The 25,139-nt window shown below is 45.7% G+C and overlaps 1 protein-coding gene across 1 annotated transcript in view; it reads right to left on the bottom strand.

Annotated features, from left to right (window-relative positions):
* The window catches only part of MSH3 (mutS homolog 3), a 267,619-nt gene that overhangs the window by 137,762 nt on the left and 104,718 nt on the right, over window positions 1-25,139 (bottom strand). The window contains exons 10-11 of the mRNA XM_075325143.1: window positions 5,825-5,951; window positions 1,444-1,528 (exon numbers count right to left, since the gene is read on the bottom strand). Of these exons, the coding sequence (XP_075181258.1) occupies window positions 1,444-1,528; window positions 5,825-5,951 (212 nt within the window). The remainder of the gene's footprint in view (window positions 1-1,443; window positions 1,529-5,824; window positions 5,952-25,139) is intronic.

Here is a 25,139-nt window from a genome sequence, read left to right on the forward strand (position 1 = left end):
ACTAGACTTCAGGAATCTTATTCACTTTACTGGTGGCTAGGAAATCCTTCAGGTTTTGTGAAAAAATTGTGTAGAAAAAAAAAAAAACATCAAACACGCAACATGTGCACATACCCTTCATCGGTTGTAATGTAATCATATTTCTTTGGTGAGTTTTGTTATCCACATATGTAAAATGGACATATTTTTCAATTACTGTTATTTTTTTTAATTTCTATGAATGAAAAATAATAATAAAAATGTCACCAAAAATGTATGCTTAACATATAACCGGCTTTAAATCATAGGACATTTTTTGATAGTATACTACCTTTGTAAACTGCGGACGAGGTGATTGGCATCATCAATCACATGGGGCGTACAAGACAAAAGGTAAACGCAAGACCAACAAGAAGGGGACATAGAGCTGGATAGGGGAATACGTCAAATCTATTACCAATTTACTGGTGTATAGGGCCATTTACACGCTGAGACATCGCTAACGATATATTGTCGGGGTCACGGTGTTTGTGACGCACATCCGGCGCAGTTAGCGACATCGCAGCATGTGACACCTATGAGCGACCTTAAATGATCGCAAAAGAGGCAAAAATCGTTGGTCTGTGACACGTCGTTCACTTACCAAAAATCGTTGTCTGGTCAGTAGCGAGGTTGTTTGTCGTTCCTGCGACGTCACACATCGCTATGATTGACAGCACAGGAACAACCTCGTACCTCCGGCTGCCCGCAATGAGGAAGTAAGGAGGTGGGCGAGATGTTCATCCTGCTCATCTCCGCCCCTCCTCTGCTATTGGGCGGCCGCTTAGTGACGCCGCAGTGATGCCGAACGCACCTCCCCCTTGAAGGAGGGATTGTTCGGCGGTCACAGCGACGTCGCACAGCAGGTATGTACGTGTGACGCTGCCGTAGCGATAATGTTCGCTACGGCAGCCATCACCACATATCGCACCAACGACGGGGGCGGGTGCTAACGCTCGCGACATCGCTAGCAATGTCGCAGTGTATAAAGCACCCTTAAGGCTATGTTCACACATTGAATTTTTGCTTAGATTTTTCTGCATCTAATTGCTCTCTTGGTAGTAAAAAAAAAAGCTGCTTCCAAAAAGCCGGTTTTGCGATGTCATTGGTCTACAGTACATGTTTAATAAAGTTTGTTTCATTCATCACAAAAGCAGTAAAAACTCAGCTGTTTCATTTTTGCATTTTCTCATTTCTTTTAATAGTGAAAAAAAACTTTAAACACTGAAAGGATGGACACGCTGATTCTTCAAAAATGCAGCAGTTTTCCCATTTCAGTCACGAAAGAAAAAAAAGCCATCGTGTGCAGGAGATGTCTGGAATCTCATAGCTTTTGCTGGTGCTGAAAAAAGCAGCTTTTAATTTGCATAAAACTCATGAAAAAAAAAAAACAGACCACGGATGAGGACATGATCAGGCACTTACTTGATTCTGTAAGATTTCCAGGTTTCTTAGAGTTATTCCATTCATATTAAAGCAGTCACCTGAGTTAGACATTGGCACAAAACGGCTGAGAATAAAAAGTCATAAAGGGAAAAATAAATTAAAAATATCTGTAACGTTCTATAACTGCTTAATATAATAAACAAGAGGTTTTATTTTCCATTATTCTTGAAATGAGTAGTAACATGATTAGGATTTGCTTAGTTATATATTTTTTACATAGCAAAATGTGAATGAGGGATATTGGAGTAAATTCCATTCACATCCATGTAATTTCTGAAAAGAAAAAAAATAAAAAAAAAAATAATAATAATCACAAAGTCACCGATCAAATTTATCCTAACAATTCAGCTGATGGCCTCTTAAATGCCGCTGTCAATTACTGAGAGCAACATTTAAAGAGTAACCGTCGTTATTTTTAATAAATCAATAGTACAGATGAAAATAAGCCACTGTGTAATAATCTTATCAGAGACATCGGCTTCTTTCTCTCCAGAATTGATCAGTCATTATCAAAATTCTCAATTCTGCGGTAAAATCTGTATTTAGGGAAGACTTTCCCATTACTGAGATAGAATCTCATCAGCACCAGCCGCCATCTCCTATGTAGATAGAAGAGGGGAAGCTGTCTAGCTCCTCCTTTAGTGTCTAGCTCCTCCCATCATCATAGAATCTCATCAGCACCAGCCGCCATCTCCTATCTCAGTAATGGGAAAGTCTTCACTGAATACAGATCTTACCCCAGAATTGAGAATTTTGATAATGACTGATCAATTCTGGAGAGAAAGAAGCCGATGTCTGATTAGATTATTACACAGTTGCTTATTTTCATCTGTACTATTAATTTATTAAAAATAAAAAAAAACCAATAGTTATTCTTTAAATGTTGCTCTCAGTAATTGACAGCGGCATTTAAGAGGCTATCAGTGGAATTGTTAAGGGCACTTTACACGCTGCGATATCGGTATCGATATCGCTAGCAAGCGTACCTGCCCCCGTCGGTTGTGCATCATGGGCAAATCGCTGCCCGTGGCGCACAACATCGCTTACACCCGTCACACGGACTTACCTTCCCTGCGACGTCGCTGTGACCGGCAAACCGCCTCCTTTCTAAGGGGGCGGTTCGTGCGACGTCACAGCGACGTCACACGGCAGCCGTCCAATAGAAGCGGAGGGGCGGAGATGAGCGGTCGTAACATCCCGCCCACCTCCTTCATTCCTCATTGCCGGTGGACGCAGGTAAGGAGATGTTCGTCGTTCGTACGGTGTCACACACAGCGATGTGTGATGCCTCAGGAACGACGAGCAACCACCAACGATATTATGAAAAGGAGCGACGTGTCAACGATCAACGATTTTTGACATTTTTCGATCGTTGATCGTCGCTCCTAGGTGTCACACGCAGCGATGTCGCTAACGACGCCGGATGTGCGTCACTAACGACGTGACCCCAACGATATATCGTTAGCGATGTCGCAGCGTGTAAAGCAGCCTTTAGGGTAAATTTGATTGGCAACTTTGTGATTTTTTTTTGCAAACACAGTCTTCAAAAACATGAACGTACAAAGCGCTACATAGACTAAACTGGATAAGGCCCCTTCACATGTCAGTGTCTCCGGTACATGACACCGGTTCACACGTACCGGAGACACAGACATACACAGACTCATTAAAATCAATGGCTTTGCGCACACATCAGTGTTTTCACAAGTACCATGTGTCCATGTGTATCGCACGGAGACAAGTCCGTTTTTTTCCAAGCACCACTGATGTCACACGGACCGCACACTAATGTGATCTGTGTGACATCACGGTGACACGTACCGGAGAAGACGTTTCTTTGAAATAAAATGATTTTCTATACTCCCCTGTCTTCTGCGCTGCGGTCTTCTGTGCTGCTGTCACTTGCTTCTGGGTCCCGCTAATTATGCTGAATGCATATTCACTGCACTGTGGACCCAGAAGCAAGCGTGACTGCAGTGCCAGAGACATCAGCACCATTGGCATATAAGTATAGAATTTGCTGTTGTCTGCGTGCTATCTGGATGTCACATGGATAGCACAGGGACGGCACACGGATGGGCGATTCGCACCTTCAACATGGCTGTGCAAAACACAATCATTTTTTTGCAGCCTTGTGAAGGGGGTCTAAATGTGGAAAAAATGTGGTCCGCTACACCAAATTAATTAGTGATGACTCCATATACAACATGTGGCTTTCCTGTACCTCTGAGTACAAAGCAATATAGCGCTTAACTGCATTAAAGTGACTCTGAGAGCTGAAGTACTAACCTTACAGGTTAACAATCTCCATGCACTCACCCTACAGGGGCAGAGACTGAATTTAAATCAATTTTACAGATATATAACACTTGAGGAATGCAATGAAGAGGCTTTCTAGTCATACGAGTCTAAAGCGGACTTTACACGCTGCGACATCGCTAGCCGATGCTAGCGACGTCGAGCGTGATAGCACTCGCCCCCGTCGCTCGACCGATATGTGGTGATTGCTGCCGTAGCGAACATTATCGCTACGGCAGTGTCACACGCACATACCTGCTCTGCGACGTCGCTGTGACCGGCGAACCGCCTCCTTTCTAAGGGGGCGGTTCGATCAGCGTCACAGCAACGTCACTAAGCGGCCGCCCAATCAAAGCGGAGATGAGGGGGACAAACATCCCGCCTTCCTCCTTCCTTCCTCATTGCTGTCAGGATGCAGGTAAGGAGAGGTTCCTCGTTCCTGCGGCGTCACACGTAGCAATGTGTGCTGCCGCAGGAACGAGGAACAACATCGTTACTGCAGCAGCAAATGTCACCGATTTTGAACATTTTGCGACGATTCAAAATTGCTAATAGGTGTCACACGCAACGACATCGCTAAAGTGGCCGGATGTGCGTCACAAATTCCGTGACCCCAACGAGATCGCTTTAGCGATCTCATAGCGTGTAAAGACACCTCTACTCGCAGGACTATAATATAATATGAAGAGGCATAATGATTGGTAGCCAGAAGCCTCTAGTCTTTATTCCAGGTACATTAAGCAGCTCGGTGTTTGATGATTTGGCAGTGGAGCCCCTTCTACAGCCTTTTCTCTAATGTGTCCGAGCAGCTGTAGTTCAACACACCGTCTGGCGGCATGTTATTTTTGTCACGGTTTGTCTGGTATAATGCTTCCGTGGCCTGCAGAGTCCCTAGACTTGTCTCCCATTGAGCACATTTCAGATGTCATTGGTCGGTAGTAACAAAGGCATCTGCCAGCAGTGGGTCTTGATGATCTGCCCAAATGCATTCAGACATAAATTAATAACCTCAATGACAGGATCCGAGGCATATACAGTAAGTGCATGTATTTCTGTACATGGCGCCCACTAGTGTTGTATTTTTCATGTTGAGTAGTGTACGTGGTTTTATAGTAAGAGGAGATGGACTAAAGTGAACATGGATTTAAAGCACATATGCCACCCTCATCAAGACTGAGAAATCCATTTAATGATGAATGCAATTTGTATTATGAACTTCAGTAACAGATCTCATTTAGGGATATGTGTAAGACTTAGGCCAGAGTCAGACCTGCGAGAGACTCACGCGAGTCTCGTATCACATCACCCGACATGGCCGCACACTCTCCTGACAGGAGCGGGTCGGCTGTATGTATTTCTATGCAGCTGAGACATTCCTGTCCGGAGAGTGTGCGGCCATGCTGGGTGATGCGCTGCAAGACTCGTGCGAGTCTCTCGCAAGTGTGACTCCGGCCTTAATGGTAGTCACTCTATTTGGCTTGTACTGTGGCCTTTCTCCTTTTATAAAGGGATCAGAACTTACAACAGACCCCCGCTGGGTTGTACCACCAAGTAGCTGCTGGCCGAAGCAGCGATCTTCAGGCAAGAGTGGTCAAATTAGCCAAGTCAATATTGGGGGAGTCAAGAAGAGAAACAAAAGCAGAAAATGTAGCAAAGTCCGAGATAAAGCCAGAATCAGTTACAAGAGTTAAAGCAGAGTCAAACAAACTGAATTCAAGATTAGGGGGAAATCACAGAGTCATAAGAAGCTAAGTCACAAGCCAGGTGAAGATAAAGATATGGATAGCAACAACAGTACATGAGGAGTTTACGAAAGACCAAATATAGTACCAAATAGTAGCTTTCATCAGATGTTTAGGATGTGGAGAGGTCCTACTGGTCACAGAATAACTAATCACATATGCTGACCAACCCAACAATAAACTGGTCAGTACTACAACACCCAGCCACACCAACAAACATAGTATGACTGGCACCTATGGATGGCATTGGTGCACCAGCCTGTGGCAACATGGGTAGGCATCGCTGGCGCAGGGTCAGCTACATATGATACAAAACTAACCTTGGATCACGAAGAATTCTTTCCAAGCAAAATTCTTTCAAATATGTGATGAGCGCTGCCAAAGAACACATAACCATCTTGTCTAGTTTCAGAATTTGCATTAACCTTTGAGAACTCGCAGACACATCTAGAAAAGAACATTGGAAATAATTAAGAACAGTAAAAAATGGAATCAAATAATGAAGTCTAATAGTATATAGAGAATGGAGAGGAAAATGTGGAGCACTTATATTATACAGAAGTATGTCACGAGGGCTGAGCCCTAAAACCTACATCGATTTATGGAACGTTCAAGAGATGCTGTAATTGTGAAGAGATTTGTTTTTTTACTTAAAGAATAAAAAGTTTACATTTTTTTTCAGAAATCAAAACTTGGTAACATCATATTTAAAAAAAAATCTGCTTCTTTCTCCTGCGGGACTCATCATTCTCAAAATTCTTAGTTCACGGGTAAAAAATAAAAATATCCAGTGTAGACAGATTTTCATATTACTGATATAGATCATAGTTGGTGCACATAACATTCCATGGAGCGGGAGGAGTAAGAGGCACAGACATTTTCCTGAGACTACAGCTATATTTTAAAGGACTATCCCGGCATTTTTAATTATTGCCCAATCTCAGTCTTCTGCCATTTCAATTTCTCGGGTCTGTCTCCTGTATCATGTGACTTCATTTTCTTGCCGGCTCCTACCACGGTCCGTTATTTCCATTCTAATATAAATCTATAAGAGCCTCATACTGAGATTCATACATACCGTATTTTTCGCTTTATAAGACGCACCTGATTATAAGACGCACCCCCAAATTTGGTGACTGAAAAGAGAATTTTTTTTTATGTTAAATGGGGTCCATCTTATAATGCCAGTGTCCGTCTAACAAATCATATAGGGTATATGTCCCTCATAGCCCCCCCATCCTAAAATTAGCCCCCTTAATCTGGATATGGCCCCCTTATATTGAATATTGCCCCCTTGTGCTGGCACATGTCCCCCAGTGATGCCACATGTCCCCCATTGATGGCACACGTCAACTACAGCTGGCACAGGTCTCCTATGGATGGCACACGTCCCCCTGTGCTGCCCATGGCTCCCTATGGATGGCACATGTCTCCCTGTGCTGCCCATGGCACCCTGTGGATGGCACACGTCCCCCTGTGTTTGATATGGCCCCCATGCTGCTGCCCATAGTAAAATAAAAAAACTCTTTACTTATCTTCTCCAGTGCTGTCCTCCCTCGTGTCTCCCTCCGTGCTGCTCAGCTCCTGCACTTCCTGGTTCTCTGTGCCGGTCATGTGATCGGCACAGCAGAGTGACATCATCTCTGCATGCCTGATCACAGCGGCAGCAGGGAGACCGGGGAGACACCGGAGATCAGCGCTGGAGGAGGTAAGAAGTTTTTTATTTTACTATGGGCAGCAGCATGGGGGCCATATCTAACACAGGGGGGGCATGTGCCATCAAAGGGGGGCGCAGGCACATATAATATGCGCCGCTCCCCCAGCCCATCACAGCAGTGCGGTTTCAGCACCACGGTGATGGACAGTGGCAGTGCATATTAGATGAGCGGGAGCAGGAGATCTCCCGCTGCCTCCTGCAGCCTTCACCAGCCTGCCTCAGCCTCCAGCACCGCTCCAGAACTGCTCCCACCTCCTCTGGGCCCTGCAGTATATAATCCGTATATTCGGATTATAAGATGCACCCCCTACAAAATTTGGGGGAACAAAAGTGCGTCTTATAAAGCAAAAAATATGGTATACATTCCTTTAATAACCTTTGTTGCTTTTCTCTGCCCCTCTCTAGTTCAGCGCTATTATTCTCATACACCAGAGACCAAAATTGTACACAGTATACTAAGTGTGGTCGCACTAATGACATGTATAGGGGCAAAAAGGTGTTCTTCTCCGGAGCATTTATGCTTCTTTTAGTGCATACCAGTATTTTATTAGCCTTGCTCAATGATTTGCACTACAGTCTTGTCCGGGCTTCAAATCCCACAAAAGACGACATCTGCTAGAAGTTTATACGCTCTCCCAGTATTTAAGCAGGTTTCCGCCCACAATGCACAGACATACTGATAGGGAGTTTAGATTGTGAGCCCCAATGGGGACTGTGACGATAATGTCTGTAAAGAGCTGTAGAATTAATTACACTATATAAGGAAGTAAAATGAATAAATGAATGCAATTTTTATTAAAGGGAACCGGTCACCTAGAATATTTGTTCTGACCTATCAGCAGATGCATGTGTGCCCTAATTATACCTCCCTACCCATCCTTGTGTTGTAAAATTGTGTAATATGAAAGTAATAAAAAATGTTTTATTACTTTCATATTTCCTATGTAAATTAGAGAGCCGCTGTCCACACAGGCGGCGCCTTGCCCTATGGACGTCTGCATACTTTCCGTGGTATCACGCCCCTGTGGGCGTGATACCATGGAGTCACATGAGCGACGCCCCCGTCGCTCATTCTATCCTGCGTGCATTGCGGCAGGCTTCTTTTCTGATTGAAACTGACAAGGAGAACCCAGAAGAGAAGCCTGCCGCAATGGTAAGTATAAACACGCGCAGGATAGAATGAGCGACGGGGACGTCGCTCATGTGACTCCATGATATCACGCCTACAGGGGCGTGATACCACGGAAAGTATGCAGACGTCCATAAGGCAAGGCGCCGCCCGTGTGGCCAGCTTCTCTCTAAATTACATATGAAAGTAACAAAACGTTTTTTATTACTTTCATATTACACAATTTTACAACACAAGGATGGGTAGGGAGGTGTAATTAGGGCACACATGCTTCTGCTGATAAGTCAGAACGCATTTTGTATGTGACAGGTTCCCTTTAAATATTTTAGATTGTTTATCCCAGACAGACTATTCTTCGCTGGCTGCAGCCTGCTACATCCAGCGAAGCAGTGAGGCTGCAGAAAATAAAAGGTCCACAATCACAATAAAAACAAAACCAAATAATTATCAAATGACACCCAAGATACAGACAAAAAAGGCATAATTGAAGGAAGAAAATAACAAAAAAGAGCCTCAAAATTGTCTATATCCCTGAAAGAGCCCACCAGCCCTGATGCATGATGTTGTGCTGGATTCATGGCCTGAGGAACTGTTGCTCACAACCAACACATTTACAGATCCTTTCTCATTTTCAGACTGGACAGTCTAAAATTGCACATTTATCAAAAATCACTCATGCTGGCTATACCAACTTATGGTTGACTTTTTTTTGCTCCACATTTGTGTTTTTGAGACAAAATTTCGATGCACAGTGCCCCAAAGTGCCCCATTGTTGAGGAAGCAAAAATAAGCATCTAAAACACTTAATAAATTATGTTGCATTGAACAGCCCTTAAAAAGTAGTGCAATCTTGAATTTGGCTTCCTAATCAAAAATATTTATTTAAACCCCTGAGACACATTAAAAAAAGTATAAATAATTTTGTGTAGTGGTGTTTAAGAATTTTAAGCTGTAGCACTTCTAAAGGCCGCTTTACAGGCAACGACATCGCTAACGAGATGTCGGTGGGGTCACGGAATTCGTTACGCACATCCGGCCTTGTTAGCGACATTGTTGCGTGTGAAACGCAGGAACGACCGCTAACGATCAAAATTACCTAATCGTTGATCATTGTTGCGTCATACCTTTCCCAAATATCGTTGCTGCTGCAAGTACGATGTTGTTAGTCGTTCCTGCGGCAGCACACATCGCTACGCGTGACACCGCAGGAACGAGGAACTACATCGTACCTGTGGCCGAACGCAATGAGGAAGGAAGGAGGTGGGCGGGATATTTCGCCCACTCATCCCCGCCCCTCCGCTTCTATTAGACGGCTGCCGTGTGACGTCGCTGTGACGCCGCACGAACCGAGACCTTAGAAAGGAGGCGGTTCGCCGGCCACAGCGACGTCGCAGGGAAGGTAAGTCCGTGTGACGGGTGTTAACGATGTTGTGCCCCACGGGCAGCGATTTGCCAGTGACGCACAACCGACGGGGGCGGGTACGCTCGCTAGCGATATTGGTAACGATATTGCAGAGTGTAAAGTGGGCTTTATTGGTGACCACTGCAGAATGTCATAGCAACTTCTAACCTGAATTAATTCATCCCGACTCCTTGTGCCACAAAGTAATAGATACATCAAGAGTTCCTGCACCAACATCAAAAATATTTAGCTACAGAGCAATACCTTAAAGGCCATCAGACTTAAAAGATATCCGCACTTTTCAGATTGTAAAAATATATATAATATATATTATATATATATATATATATATATATATATATATATATATATTTTTACATATTTTATTGGTTACCTTTGGTTTATAAAATTCACTATGTTTCAGTATTCAGATATCATGTAACCCTTGTCGATGCTGAAGTGGAGAACGGGAATTGCTTCATTGGGTGACAGGGGCCACCTGAGCTTACCCTGACGTGAGAGGGACTTGACTAAGCGCTGACCGGGTATTTGCCAGAGCCTCTGATGGGGAGGATGGCTTTGGCTGCGGGTAAACAACAGGTGCCACTCTCAGAACAGTGTACAGGACTGTACCAGTTGACCCCCAGGGCAGGGACAGGCTCAGATACAGACAGGCAGAGTCTAAAGTGCAGCCGGGATGGCTGACGCAGACAGGACAGCTAATGCAGGCAGGTATGGAGGGTACAGCAGAGATAGTGTGTCATGGGTTTGTCATGCTTGACAGACAGTCTTTGACAAACTTCCCCATACCCAGTGTGACATACGAATAGAGGTACAGGTAGTGGACACAGGTACAGGTAACGGCAAAAGATAAATAGGACTTGACAACTAGCTGGCTAGATGGACATTAACTATGTTGCTCAGGCACCTGCCCTGGTGGAAGTATGCCTTAAGTACCTAGTGCCTCTCAGCCATGGGCTGTAAAACACTTCCAGGAATTAGTGTGCCGACCCTTTAAGAGGGACAGTGCACATTTCCAGGGGACACAAACATATTATACATAGACACACACGGTGAAACGATGAAGAAGGGAATTTTGTTTACTTACCGTAAATTCCTTTTCTTCTAGCTCCAATTGGGAGACCCAGACAGTGGTGTATAGCTACTGCCTCTGGAGGCCGCACAAAGAACTACACTTAAAAGTGTAAGGCCCCTCCCCTTCTGGCTATACACCCTCCCGTAGGAGTACGGATTCCTCAGTTTTAGTACCAAAGCAAGAAGGAGGAAAGCCAATAACAGTTTCAAAAACAAATTCAATCCGATAACAAGATCGGAGAACTTAAGAAACAACATGAACAACATGTGCACCCGAAAAACGAAACCCTAAGAACAAATAGGGCGGGTGCTGGGTCTCCCAATTGGAGCTAGAAGAAAAGGAATTTACGGTAAGTAAACAAAATTCCCTTCTTCTTTTTCGCTCCTAATTGGGAGACCCAGACAGTGGGACGTCCAAAAGCAGTCCCTGGGTGGGTAAAAAGATACCACATGAACGGGCTGTCAGACAGCCTCTTCCTACAGGTGGGCCACCGCCGCCTGAAGGACCTGTCTACCTAGGCTGGCATCTGCCGAAGCGTAGGTATGCACTTGATAGTGTTTGGTAAACGTGTGCAGACTCGACCAGGTAGCCGCCTGGCACACTTGCTGAGCCGTAGCCTGATGCCGCAATGCCCAGGACGCACCCACGGCTCTGGTAGAATGGGCCTTCAGTCCAGATGGAATCGGAAGCCCAGCAGAACGGTATGTGTGAAGAATTGGTTCCTTGATCCACCGCGCCAGGGTGGATTTGGAAGCTTGCGATCCCTTATGCTGACCAGCGACTAGGACAAAGAGCGCATCAGAACGGCGTAGAGACGCCGTGCGAGAAATGTAAATCCTGAGTGCTCTCACCAGGTCCAACAGATGTAAACCCTTTTCAAATTGGTGAACTGGATGCGGACACAAAGATGGCAAAGTGATATCCTGATTGAGATGAAAGGAAGAAACCACCTTGGGAGAAAACTCTGGAATTGGACGCAGTACTACCTTGTCTTGGTGAAACACCAGGAAGGGAGATTTGCAAGATAACGCAGCTAGTTCGGACACTCTCCGAAGAGACGTGACCGCCACAAGAAAAACTACCTTATGTGAAAGCCGAGAAAGGGAAACCTCTTTCAAAGGCTCGAAAGGCGGCTTCTGGAGAGCAATGAGAACCTTGTTCAGATCCCAGGGTTCCAATGGCCGTCTGTAAGGAGGAACGATATGACAAACTCCTTGGAGAAACGTGCGTACTTTAGAAAGCCGTGCCAAGCGCTTCTGAAAGAATACGGATAGCGCGGAGACTTGACCCTTAAGAGAGCTAAGCGACAAACCTTTTTCCAACCCAGACTGCAGGAAGGAAAGAAAAATTGGCAATGCAAATGGCCAGGGAGAAAACCCTTGAGCCAAGCACCACGCTAAGAATATCTTCCACGTCCTGTGATAGATCTTAGCTGAGGATGGTTTTCTAGCCTGTCTCATTGTGGCAACAACTTCATGAGATAAACCTGAGGCCGCTAGGATCCAGGACTCAATGGCCACACAGTCAGGTTCAGGGCCGCAGAATTCAGATGGAAAAACGGCCCTTGAGACAGCAAATCTGGACGGTCTGGTAGTGTCCACGGTTGGCCTACCGTGAGATGCCACAGATCCGGGTACCACGACCTTCTTGGCCAATCTGGAGCGACGAGTATGGCTCGATGGCAGTCGGACCTGATTTTCCGGAGAACTCTGGGTAACAATGCTAGAGGTGGGAACACATAGGGGAGTCGGAATTGCGACCAATCCTGAACCAAGGCGTCTGCCGCCAGTGCTCGGTGATCGTGAGACCGTGCCATGAAAACTGGGACCTTGTTGTTGTGCCGTGACGCCATCAGATCGACGTCCGGCGTCCCCCAGCGGCAACAGATCTGCTGAAACACGTCCGGGTGAAGGGACCATTCTCCTGCGTCCATGCCCTGGCGACTGAGAAAGTCTGCTTCCCAGTTTTCCACGCCTGGGATGTGAACTGCGGATATGGTGGACGCTCTGCTTTCCACCCACGTCAAAATCCGCTGGACTTCTTGAAAAGCTTGGCGACTGCGTGTTCCCCCTTGGTGGTTGATGTACGCCACCGCCGTGGAATTGTCCGACTGAATCCGAATCTGCTTGCCTTCCAGCCATTGTTGGAAGGCTCGCAGGGCAAGATAGATTGCTCTGATTTCCAGAACATTGATCTGCAGGGTGGACTCTTCCTGAGTCCACGTCCCCTGAGCCCTGTGGTGGAGAAACACCGCTCCCCACCCTGATAGGCTCGCATCCGTCGTGACCACTGCCCAGGACGGGGGAAGGAACGACTTTCCCTGTGACAATGAGGTGGGGAGAAGCCACCAACGCAGAGAGTCCTTGGCAGTCTGAGAGAGGGAGACAGTCCTGTCGAGGGACGTCGATTTCCCATCCCATTGGCGTAGAATGTCCCATTGTAGAGGGCGCAGATGAAACTGCGCGAACGGGACTGCCTCCATTGCTGCTACCATCTTTCCTAGGAAATGCATGAGGCGCCTCAGTGAGTGCGACTGGCTCTGAAGGAGAGATTGCACTCCAGTCCGTAGCGAGCACTGCTTGTCCAGTGGAAGCTTCACTATCGCTGAGAGAGTATGAAACTCCATGCCAAGATAAGTCAGAGATTGGGTCGGGGTTAGATGAGACTTTGGAAAGTTGATAATCCACCCGAAACTCTGGAGAGTGTCTAGTGCCACCTTCAGACTGTGCTGGCATGCCTCTTGAGAGGGTGCCTTTATAAGCAGGTCGTCTAGATACGGGATGACCGAGTGACCCTGCGAGTGCAGAACAGCTACTACTGCTGCCATGACTTTGGTGAAGACCCGGGGGGCTGTTGCCAGACCGAAAGGTAACGCTACGAACTGCAGGTGTTCGTCGTGTATGACGAAGCGTAGGAAACGCTGATGCTCTGGTGCAATCGGCACGTGGAGATACGCATCTTTGATATCTATTGATGCTAGAAAATCTACTTGAGACATTGAGGCTATGACGGAGCGTAGGGATTCCATCCGGAACCTCCTGACTTTTACGTGTCTGTTGAGCAACTTTAGATCCAGGACGGGTCGATACGATCCGTCCTTTTTTGGGACCACAAACAGATTGGAGTAAAAACCGTGACCTTGTTCCTGAAGAGGGACGGAGGTCACCACTCCTTCCGCCTTTAGAGCGGCCACCGCCTGCAACAGAGCATCGGCTCGGTCTGGTGGTGGAGAAGTTCTGAAGAAACGAGTTGGCGGACGAGAACTGAACTCTATCCTGTACCCGTGAGACAGAATATCCCTCACCCAACGGTCTTTGACGCGTGACAGCCAAATGTCGCCAAAGTGGGAAAGCCTCCCACCGACCGCGGGTGTGGGAATCGGAGACTGCAAGTCAGGAGGACGCCGTCTTGGCAACGGTTCCTCCGGCTGTCCTTTTTGGGCGTGACTGAGACCTCCAAGAATCTGAGCGTCTCTGGTCTTTTTGAGTCTTTTTTGACGAGGCGAATTGGGACCTGCCCGGTCCTCGAAAGGACCGATAACCAGACTGACCCTTCCTCTGTTGGGGTTTGTTTTGTCTGTGTTGCGGTAAGGATGAGTCCTTACCCTTGGAGTGTTTGATGATTTCATCCAAACGCTCTCCAAACAATCGGTCACGAGAAAAAGGCAAATTGGTTAAGCACTTCTTGGAATGAGAATCTGCTTTCCAATGTCTCAACCACAGGGCCCTACGCAAAACAACGGAGTTGGCTGACGCCACTGCCGTGCGGCTTGTAGCGTCAAGAACAGCATTAATCGCGTACGACGCGAATGCCGCCATTTGCGAGGTCAATGGTGCTACCTGCGGGGCAAATGCACGTGTGACTGAGTCGACTTGCGCAAGCCCGGCTGAGATAGCTTGGAGTGCCCATACGGCCGCAAAAGATGGCGCTAATGACGCTCCAATCGCTTCATAGATGGATTTCAGCCAGAGCTCCATCTGCCTGTCAGTGGCATCTTTAAGTGCCGCTCCATCTTCAACTGCAACCAAGGATCTAGCTGCAAGCCTGGAAATTGGAGGATCCACTTTTGGACACTGGGTCCAACCCTTGACCACCTCAGGGGGAAAAGGATAGCGTGTATCTTTAAGCCGTTTAGAAAAACGCCTTTCAGGATAAGCGTGGGGTTTCTGGATTGCGTCTCTAAAGTCAGCGTGGTCCAGAAAAGTGCTTAATGTACGCTTAGGGTATCTGAAATGGATTCTCTCGTGCTGCGAAGCTGACTCCTCTACAAGAGGAGCTGGTGGGGAAATATTTAACATCTTATTGATGTTAAATATAAGATCATTAACTATGGCGTCACCATCTGGTGTATCTAGATTGAGAGCGGTCCCAGGATCAGAATCCTGATCAGTTACATCCGCCTCATCACCCATAGATTCATCTCGCTGGGATCCTGACCATTGAGATGAATGTGAAGGCCCGTCATAGCGAGCCCGCTTAGGCTGCCCGGGGCCATCGTCCGAGTCAGAGTCTTCACCCTGAGGTGTATGTGCCCGTCCCGGAGCTTGGAGGTAACTCAGCTGAGGGGGACCAGGGGGCAATGATTGCACAGTGTCCGTGGCCTGAAGTACAGGCCTAGCTCGCAATGTGTCAAGAATTTGTGACATAGTGAGAGACATTCTGTCAGCAAAAGCTGCAAACTCAGTTCCTGTCACCTGGACAGCATTCACAGGTGGTACACCCTGGGTCACGTCCAGCAGAGGTCCCGACTGTGCAAGCGCCGCAGGGGCCGAGCACTGCACACAATGGGGGTCCGTGGAGCCTGCCGGTAGAAAAGTCCCACATGCGGTGCAGGAAGCATATAATGTCTGTGCCTTGGCACCCTTGCGTTTTACGGACGACATGCTGCTGGCTCTCTGCAATGTGAGAGAGTCTATAGCCAAAGGGCGACCAGCGCTATGCAATACAAAGTATTTGTAGAAACAAAATACTAAGAATACTACTGGCACAAGAGGGGGTGAGCCCTGAGGGCTGCTTACCGCCCGCTGAATAGCGGGTAAGAGGCGCAGAATTCCTTGTCTGGGTCTCCCCGGCTCCCCTCTGCAGCTCAGCGTGTCAGCAGGAATGGCTGCCGGCGTCTGTGGAGAGGGGCGGTCCGTGGGAGTTCCTAAACAAAAGTGCGGGAAACAGTGTCCCCTCTGTGCCGATTGTGAGGGCTGGAGTATGTAAAAACGACTCCAGCCCTCGGCGCTGATGCACTGACCAGCGTCCCGCCCCTCTCCTGACTGGCAGGTCTGGGGGCGGGAACGAACGGAAGCAGGCCGCAAAAGCCGGGGACTCGAGTTATCAGCGCGGCCGCCGTAAAAGCGCGGCCCGCGCTGAAGTCCCCGGCGCACCACAAGTGCCAGCCGCGCCGCAGTCCCAGCGGCCGGCGCGACCGATTCCCAGAAGTGTGCCTGCTTCAGCGAAGCTGAATGAGGCCATGGCACAAGCGCCGCAGCGCTGATGTCCCCGGCGCACTACAACACCCAGCATGCTGCGGTGTGAGCGCCAAATGCACGGGGACACAGAGTACCTTGAGGAAGCAGGGCCATGTCCCTGATGTACTCCGCTCCATCCAGCATCTTCTCCAGGGGCTGTAGATGGAGCACGGTCTCAGTGCCTGGAGACCAGTAAATCCCACTTCACCCAGAGCCCTGTAAAAAGGGATGGGGAAGGAATCAGCATGTGGGCTCCTGCCGCCGTACCCGCAATGGGTACCTCAACCTTACAAACACCTCCGACATACAGTGGGGTGAGAAGGGAGCATGCTGGGAGCCCTGTATGGGCCCTCTTTTCTTCCATCCGACATAGTCAGCAGCTGCTGCTGACTAAAAACAATGGAGCTATGCGTGCGTGTCTGACCTCCTGCGCACAAAGCTAAAACTGAGGAATCCGTACTCCTACGGGAGGGTGTATAGCCAGAAGGGGAGGGGCCTTACACTTTTAAGTGTAGTTCTTTGTGCGGCCTCCAGAGGCAGTAGCTATACACCACTGTCTGGGTCTCCCAATTAGGAGCGAAAAAGAAATGAGTATTGAACAAGTCACCAATTTTCTAAGTAAATATATCTCTAAAGGTGTTATTGACATGAATTTCTCACCAGATGTCGACAGGAACCCATCCTAAAGAAATCAAACCAAAGAAGTCCATAAATTTAGTGGTGGGAAAATTGGTGATGTGTTTAATGCCTATTTCACCCACTGTAAATATTTCTATATAATATATAAAATCTATTAGAACATGTTGCAATTGAACTTCTATTTGAAAGCACTATAGTACGACATGTTCTGGTACATTCTTTACTCCATCTAGCACTAAGAAGCTGCAATCCACTGATGCACATCAAAGCATTACCTACAAGACGTGATGGTCATTTGAGAGGTATGCTTTCTACCCCAGAGACAGACGGAGCCTCAAAAGAGTGTCAGATAAAAGCCATTAGTTCCATAGAACATTTTTATTTTCACAAAAACTTTTGGAGAACTATTAATATTTATGTTTAGGAAAACACGGCCGGGCGGCACACTGTCTGCAAGACAATAGAAGAACACCGGAAACACCAATACAATAAATATGTTGCATTCATCAATTATAACACTATCAATATATCAGTATCACATTTATCTTGATTTGATGATAAAGAAACAAGAGTAAGTGACAATGAGTCAATTAAGAATCATGCATTGGGAGACAGGTACTAATGACAATGTACATTTCATCTATACTGACCAATTAATATCCTTTGAGCATTTTAACGCATTTAAAATAATACGTAATATAATTAGCGCCGTTGACACAGATTCTCCCATAACGTTGTTATGTTACGCGAGTTCTGCAGCCAATTAGTGCCTGCTTATGGGATGCCTCCGTCTCCCATCCAAGAGGAGTGCGAACTGCTGCTGCTCTCTGGAAACCTAGGGATGTCCGTTTCATTAGAAGGGAGTGGGAGTGAAGTAGCCCATTAGCAGCAGTGATATCACTGGAAATCCGTTGACTCCAGAGGAGAGTATAGGCCGATAATATTTTACATGCGGGAAGAAAGTAATTCGGAAATGGTTGTCCAAATTGCAGACAACCCCTTTAATTAAACGTGTGTTATGTGAGCAATGATAACAAAAGTAGAAGAACCCATTAAAAGCAAAAAAAACCCACATTATTCATCTCCTAAATAATTTGTTGATCCGGTATAGTAATAATTGGACTCCCCTGTCAATGAAATATTCAAAACCCATTTTCAGTGGTCAGGGTACTGGGACTGACATGATGAGCAGAAAAGAAGGGGCATCAGCTACTGAGAACAAAAACACCGTACCAGGCACTTTGGAGTTCAGTGCCCCCCGTGTTCTGCTGCTAGAGCAGATTCCAAAGAGTAACTAATAGCAATGAGCTATAATAACATGTTGGCGCTTATGTGTAAACCAGGCCTGTCTCCATCAAACAAATTACAGAAAATGTCAAGAAGGTCCACAGATCTTATCTTGTTACACAGATACAGTTGAAACCAGAAGTTTACATACACTATCTAAAAAGACACATAAGGGTAAGTTCACACAGTGCGTTTTTGCGCAGTTTTCGGGTGCGTTTTTGCTCAGAAAACTGCATGACTTTGCTTCCCCAGCAAAGTCTGAGTTTTCATTTTTGCTGTCTGCACACAGCGTTTTTTTTCAGCTGCGTTTTGTGGTGCCACAAAAACGCAGCATGTCAATTATTCCCGCGTTTTTCACTGCGCTTTTCATCCATTGAGTGCAATGGGATGTTGAAAGACGCAATGAGAAACGCAAATAGGTGCGTTTTAGTGCGTTTCTAAGACCAAAAACGCAGCTATAAACGCAGGAGGTGGGTAGTAAAGTAACATGTGCAGGAAGAGGATTCCTTCTGTCAGTAAACACAGAAGCGTGAATCCTCCCGGTACCGTCACCGCTGCCTCCACCTCCAGTCCTGTACGTCTGCTGCCGTGTGGCGCCATGTACGGGCAGGAGGTGGAAGCGGCTGCGGAATCAAAAGTGAACAGTAGAAGAAAAAAAAAGTCATACTCACCTGTCTGCAGATTCCCGGTGCCATGCCCACTCCCAGATCCTCCTCCTGGTTCCGCCGCTCCGGGTGTGTGCAGTCTCCCCGGGTACGTATGCCTGCAGGATGCAGGACCTGGCGATGGATCACCTGATGCAGTCACCTGACGCATCAGCTGATCGTAAGTCTCGGGGTGACACGCCGGCGCCCGGCCGGTTTAACCTATCAGCGGATGCGTCAGGAGACTTCATCCCTGATTACCGGCAGCTCCTACAGCGATCAGACGGGATCAGACTCCCTCTAGGAGCTGCCGGTAATCAGGACATAAGTATTTTTTTTTTTTTTTGCACCGATGCATCTGCTGATTGTATAAAAGTCGTTTATACAATCATCTGCTGTGTGATGTGATTCAGGCACTTGATCCTGACACATCATCTGATCGCTTTGCCTTCCAGCAAACCGGTCAGATGATATTGGATCCGGAAAGGACGGCGCAGGACCCTTGACCCAGGATTACTGCGGAGGGGGGTTCTTTATTTCAATAAAGATGGAGTCACTAATTGTGTTGTGTTTTATTTCTAATAAAAATATTTTTCTGTGTGTTGTGGTTTTTTTATCTTTACTAGAAATTCATGGTGGCCATGTCCAATATTGGCGTGACACCATGAATTTCGGGCTTAGGGCCAGCTGATAATATACAGCTAGCCCTAACCCCATTATTACTCAGTGAGCCACCCGGCATCAGGGCAGCTGGCAGAGTTGGATACAGCGCCAGAAGATGGCGCTTCTATGAAAGCGCCATTTTCTGGGGTGGCTGCGGACTGCAATTCGCAGCGAGGGTGCCCAGAAAGCATGGGCACCCTGCACTGTGGATTCCAATCCCCAGCTGCCTAGTTGTACCCGGCTGGACACAAAAATTAGGCGAAGCTCGCGTCATTTTTTTTTTAATTATTTCATGAAATTCATGAAATAATTAAAAAAAAAAAAAAAAAAAAAAAAAAAAAAAAAAAGGGCTTCTCTTTATTTTTGGTTCCCAGCCGGGTACAAATAGGCAGCTGGGGGTTGGGGGCAGCCCGTACCTGCCTGCTGTACCCGGCTAGCATACAAAAATATGGCGAAGCCCACGTCATTTTTTTTTTGTTTGGGGGGGCAAAGAAATCCTGCATACAGTCCTGGAAGGATGATGCTGAGCCTTGTAGTTCGACAGCAGCTGTCTGCTCTCCTGCATACACTATTGGATGGAGGATGCTGAGCCTTTTAGGTCTGCTCCCCCTGACTCTCCCTCCAGCATACAGTCCTGGATGGAGCATGCTGAGCCTTGTAGTTTTGCAGCTGCTGTCTGCTCTCCTGCATACACTAGTGGAGAATGAAGAACATATTGAAGAAGGAAATGACATCAGACCTTTTTTTTTGTTCACTGATAAAAAACGCATAAAGACGCAGTGAGCAGCAAAACGCAGCAAAAAACGCACCAAATCGCAGCGTCAAAAAAAAAAAAAAAAAAAAACTGTGTGAACCTAGCCTAAGCATGTTTTTCTCACTATCTGACATGAAATCAGAATAAACCTTTCCCATTTTAGGTCAATTAGGAACCAAAATTATTTATATTTGCCAAATGCCAGAATAATGAGAGAGAGAGGATGTTTTAAGGCATTTTTATTACTTTCTGCAAAGTCACACGTTTACATATATTTTCATTAGTATTTGGTTCCATTGCCCTTAAACTGTATGACTTGGGTCAAACGTTTTGGATATCCGACCACAAGCTTCTCACAATAGTTGGTAGGAATTTGGGCCCATTCCTCCTGACAGAACTGATGTAACTGAGCCATGTTTGTAGGTCGTCTTGCTCGCATCTGCCTTTTCAGTTTTGACCATAAATTTTCAATAGGATTAAGATCATGGCTTTGTGATGGCCACTCCAAAACATTGACTTTGTTGTCCTTAAGCCCCTTTATAACCAGTTTGGCAGGTTATTTGGAAGACCCATTTCCACCCAAGCTTTATGTTCCTGGCTGATGTCTTGAGATGTTACTTCAGTATTGCCACATAATCTTCTTTCCTCATGACGCCATCTATATTGTGAAGTGCACCAGTCTCTCCTGCAGCAAAACAACCCTACAACATGATGCTGCCACCCCATCTTTCACAGTTGGGATGATGTTCTTAGGCTTCAAAGCTTCTCCCTTTTTCCTCCAAATAGAACGATGGTCATTATAACCAAATAATTCATTTTTAGTTTCGTCAGATCACAGGACATGTCTTCAAAAATTAAGGTCTTTGTTCCTGTGTGCATTTGCAAACATTAATCTGGCTTTTCTATGTTTCTTTTGAAGTAATGGCTTTTTCTTGGCAGAGTGGCTTTTCAGCCCATGTTGATACAGTACTCATGTCCCTGTGGATAATGACCCAATCTTACCAGCCTCCGCCAGCATCTTCACAAGGTCTTTTGCTTTTGTTCTTGGGTTGATATGCACATTTCTGACCAAAGCACGTTCATCTCTGGTACACAGAACCTGCCTTCTTCCTGAGCGGTATGTTGGCTGGACTTTCCCATCTTGTTTGTACTTGCATATAATGGTTTGTACAGATGAACGAGGCACCGTCAGGTATCTAGAAATTGCACCCAAGGATGAACTAGACTTGTGCAAGTCCACAATTCTCTTCCTGAGATCTTGGCTTATTTCTTTTTACTTTTCCATGATGCTACACAAAGAAGCAGTGTGTTTCAGGTGTGCATTAAAATACATCCACAGGTGTGTCTCTAATTAACTCAGATGTTGTCAATAAACCTATCAGAAACATGACATCATCATATGGGCTGTCCCATTTTGTTTAAAGGCATAGTACTCTTCGTGTATGTAAACTTTTGACTTTGCAGAAAGTAATAAAAATGCCTTAAAACATTCTCTCTCTCTCATTATTCAGGCATTTGGCAAATACAAATAATTTTGGTTCCTAATTAACCTAAAACGAGAAAGGTTTATTCTAATCTCATGTCAGATAGTGAGAAAAACATGCAGATGTGTATGTAAACTTCTGGTTTCAAATGTATTAATGGCCACTTGCACACTGCCTGTAGCACTGTTGAAATTTACAGTAATTTGTGCAGCTCACATAAAACATATGGACATTTTTGTTTGCTAGAATTCATTTAAGATAATAAAGAGTTACGGTATTCGTACAAATGCATTATTTTTCCACAAAGCACAGTTAATGCATACCTTTTATTAATATAAAGACCCCAGTGCTGTAAAGTAACAGTACTAACCATCAAGACACAATGTAAATCTATGTAATCGGGAGGGGAGGAAATTACAGAACTATAACTCTGCTAATCCACATGCGGATCGGCTGGTAATGTACAAGTGAATATCAGCATCAAATTCTTTGAAAATTACAAGATGAGTTAGTACTAGGTAAATTCTGGACATGAGAACACATATTGGAATTATATGCATAATTTTTTGAACCAAACACGAGTGGATACACAAAGTATGAAAAGTATAGAGGAAAGACTCCTAACTTTTGTATATTTTCCTTGTGTTTAGCTAAAATATTGCATCCAAACCTGCATGTGCGAATCCAACATAGTAATGACTGAATGAGTATATTAAAGGGAACCTGTCGCCACTTTTTTGCCCTATAAGCTGCGGCCACCACCACCGGGCTCTTATATACAGCATTCTAACATGCTGTATATAAGAGCCCAAACCGCTGTGAGAACATAAAAAACACTTTATAATACTTACCTAAAGGTCGCTCTGCAATGGAGTTGGGCCATATGGGTGTCTCCGTTGTCCACTGCCGGCACCTCCTCTTTCAGCCATCTTTGTCGTCCTTCTGTAGCCCGGGTGCATGACGCGTCCTACGTCATCCACACTCGCCGGCATTGAGGTCCTGCTCAGGTGCACTTTGATCAAAGTATTGTAGTCCGCCTGCGCGGGACCGGCGAGTGTGTATGACGTAGGATGTGTCATGCACACAGGCTTCAGAAGGAGGACGAAGATGGCCGACACAGGAGGCGCCAGCACCGGACAACAGAGACGCCCATATAGCCCAAGTCCACTGCAGCGCGACCGTTCGGTGAGTATTATAAAGTGTTTTTTATGTTCTACACAGCAGCCTGGGCTCTTATATACAGCATGTTTGCCATATGAGCGTCCCTGCCGGTGCTGGCAAGGCTCTTTCGGCCATCTTCGTCCTCTTTCTGAAGCCTGTGTGCATGACGCGTCTATGTCATACACACTCGCCGATCCTGCGCAGGCGCACTACAATACTTTGATCTGCCCTGCTCAGTGCAGATCAAAGTGCGCCTGCTCAGGACCTGAATGCCGGTGAGTGTGTAGGACGTTAGACGAGTCATGCACCGCAGTTTAAGAAGATGGAGGACGAAGATGGCCGAAACAGGCGGCGCCGTCACCGGACAACGGAAACGCCCATATGGCCAACTGCGCGACAGTTAGGTAAGTATTATAAAGTGTTTTTTATGTTCTCACAGCGGCCTTATATATAGCATGTTAGAATGCTGTATATAAGAGCCCGGTGGTGGTGGCCGCAGTTTATAGGGCAAAAAAGTGGTGACCAGTTCCCTTTAAGATCAAATATTACACAAAAAAATAGAGTAAAAGTGAAGGAAGTGAAATCTGATGGCTTTTCTTATTTCATGTATTTTTATTATTTGCCAACAATTATATCTCAACAAGTAAAACTTATATTGCTATACATTCACCAAGAGTTAGCTCAATGTCTCCGGAGACTGTCGCGGAACTAGAATAAAGAAGGTCTTTGTCTTTCTTTGTGATATGCTGGCACATGTTAAATCAAAGAATATTAAATATTCATGTTCCGAAACAAAATATATCAGGAAATAAGAGAAGTAACATTTAATGAATTTGTTACGTCTTTGTAAAAGAATGTGCAGAACTTCCATCTTTCAGGATAAATTATAAGTATTATACGATCAGAATAATAATGGTCACTGTCAAGGATATTCATCACATAATCCAGACAATAGTGAACGAAAGACCACGATACTCTCCTCTCGTGCACTAGAAAATAGCATTGACTTGTACGTAGTATGTCATATTCAAGGGTATAATTCTTTAAAAGACGACCAATATTGGCCATGTTGTAAAGTATTGGTACCTCTGAACATGACATTTTCTTCATTACAATGGTCTTTTGTGTGTTTTTGTCTGGATATCCATCCTAGCACTGAGTACAAGCATACACCTGGCGTGCCGGCCATAACCCAATGATAATCTGGACAAACTTCATCAAACCGCTATTAATTAGAGTATCTCTTTCCAAAATATACACATGGCATACCTTAAAGAGTATATCCAGGACTTTGTATATACAGTATATATAAAAAAAAAAATAGTGCTTAAGCACTAACAGGCAGGTAATTGCCAACTACCTGCCTGTTATGCCTGGTGCTATTCTTTGCTGTCACAGACCACTCCTGCAGGCAATCCAGCTACTTCTTCAACAGAGTGGCGTCTTCTTTTCTGCTCTGCTCTGTAGATGGTGTAGGACAGCCGATGCCACGCTGATAGTCAGCTGGCTCCTCGCTGCTTAACTAGGGAAGTTGGCTGTCAATCAACATGACGTTGGCAGTGACGCCTTGTCAACAGAGGAAAGCGAAAAAAAAGACGCCACTCTGTAAACGTGTCATCAGTAGAAGCAGTTGTATCGCTGCAGGAGCGGTGTGTGAGCAGTGTGTGTTTGCGAAGAATGGCACCAGGTACAACAAGCAGGTAGATAGCAATTACCTGTCTGTTAGTGCTTACGCAAATTTTTATTATTTTTTTTACAAATTCTTGGATACACCCTTTAGGTGACATCTTTCATGAATCTACATAGTTAACCAATTTTAAAAACATCATAGTTTATCTTGCACTAATCATGAGTTACAGCCCGTAGGAGGTTTTGCAACATATACCGTATTTTTCGTTTTATAAGATGCACCAGATTATAAGACGCACCCCAAATTTAGAGATAAAAAAGGTTAAAAAAAAAAAAATGGGGTCAGTCTTATAGTCCGATGTTGTCTTACCGGAGGAAGGCGGCAGCGGTGGTGGAGGATGGGGGGTCACAGGAGGCAGAGGCTGTGCCGGCAGCGGCGGGTCTCTGCTTGCAGTGGCCGAGGGTCTGTAATGGCAGCAGCGGCGGCGGGTCAGCGCTGCCCAAATTTTTGGGAGGAAAAGTGTGTCTTATAATCCGAAAAATCTGGTAATTTTTTTTTTTTATTTATTTT

The sequence above is a fragment of the Anomaloglossus baeobatrachus genome, chromosome 1 (assembly GCF_048569485.1).
Source record: "Anomaloglossus baeobatrachus isolate aAnoBae1 chromosome 1, aAnoBae1.hap1, whole genome shotgun sequence".
Classification (NCBI taxonomy): Eukaryota; Metazoa; Chordata; class Amphibia; order Anura; family Aromobatidae; genus Anomaloglossus; species Anomaloglossus baeobatrachus.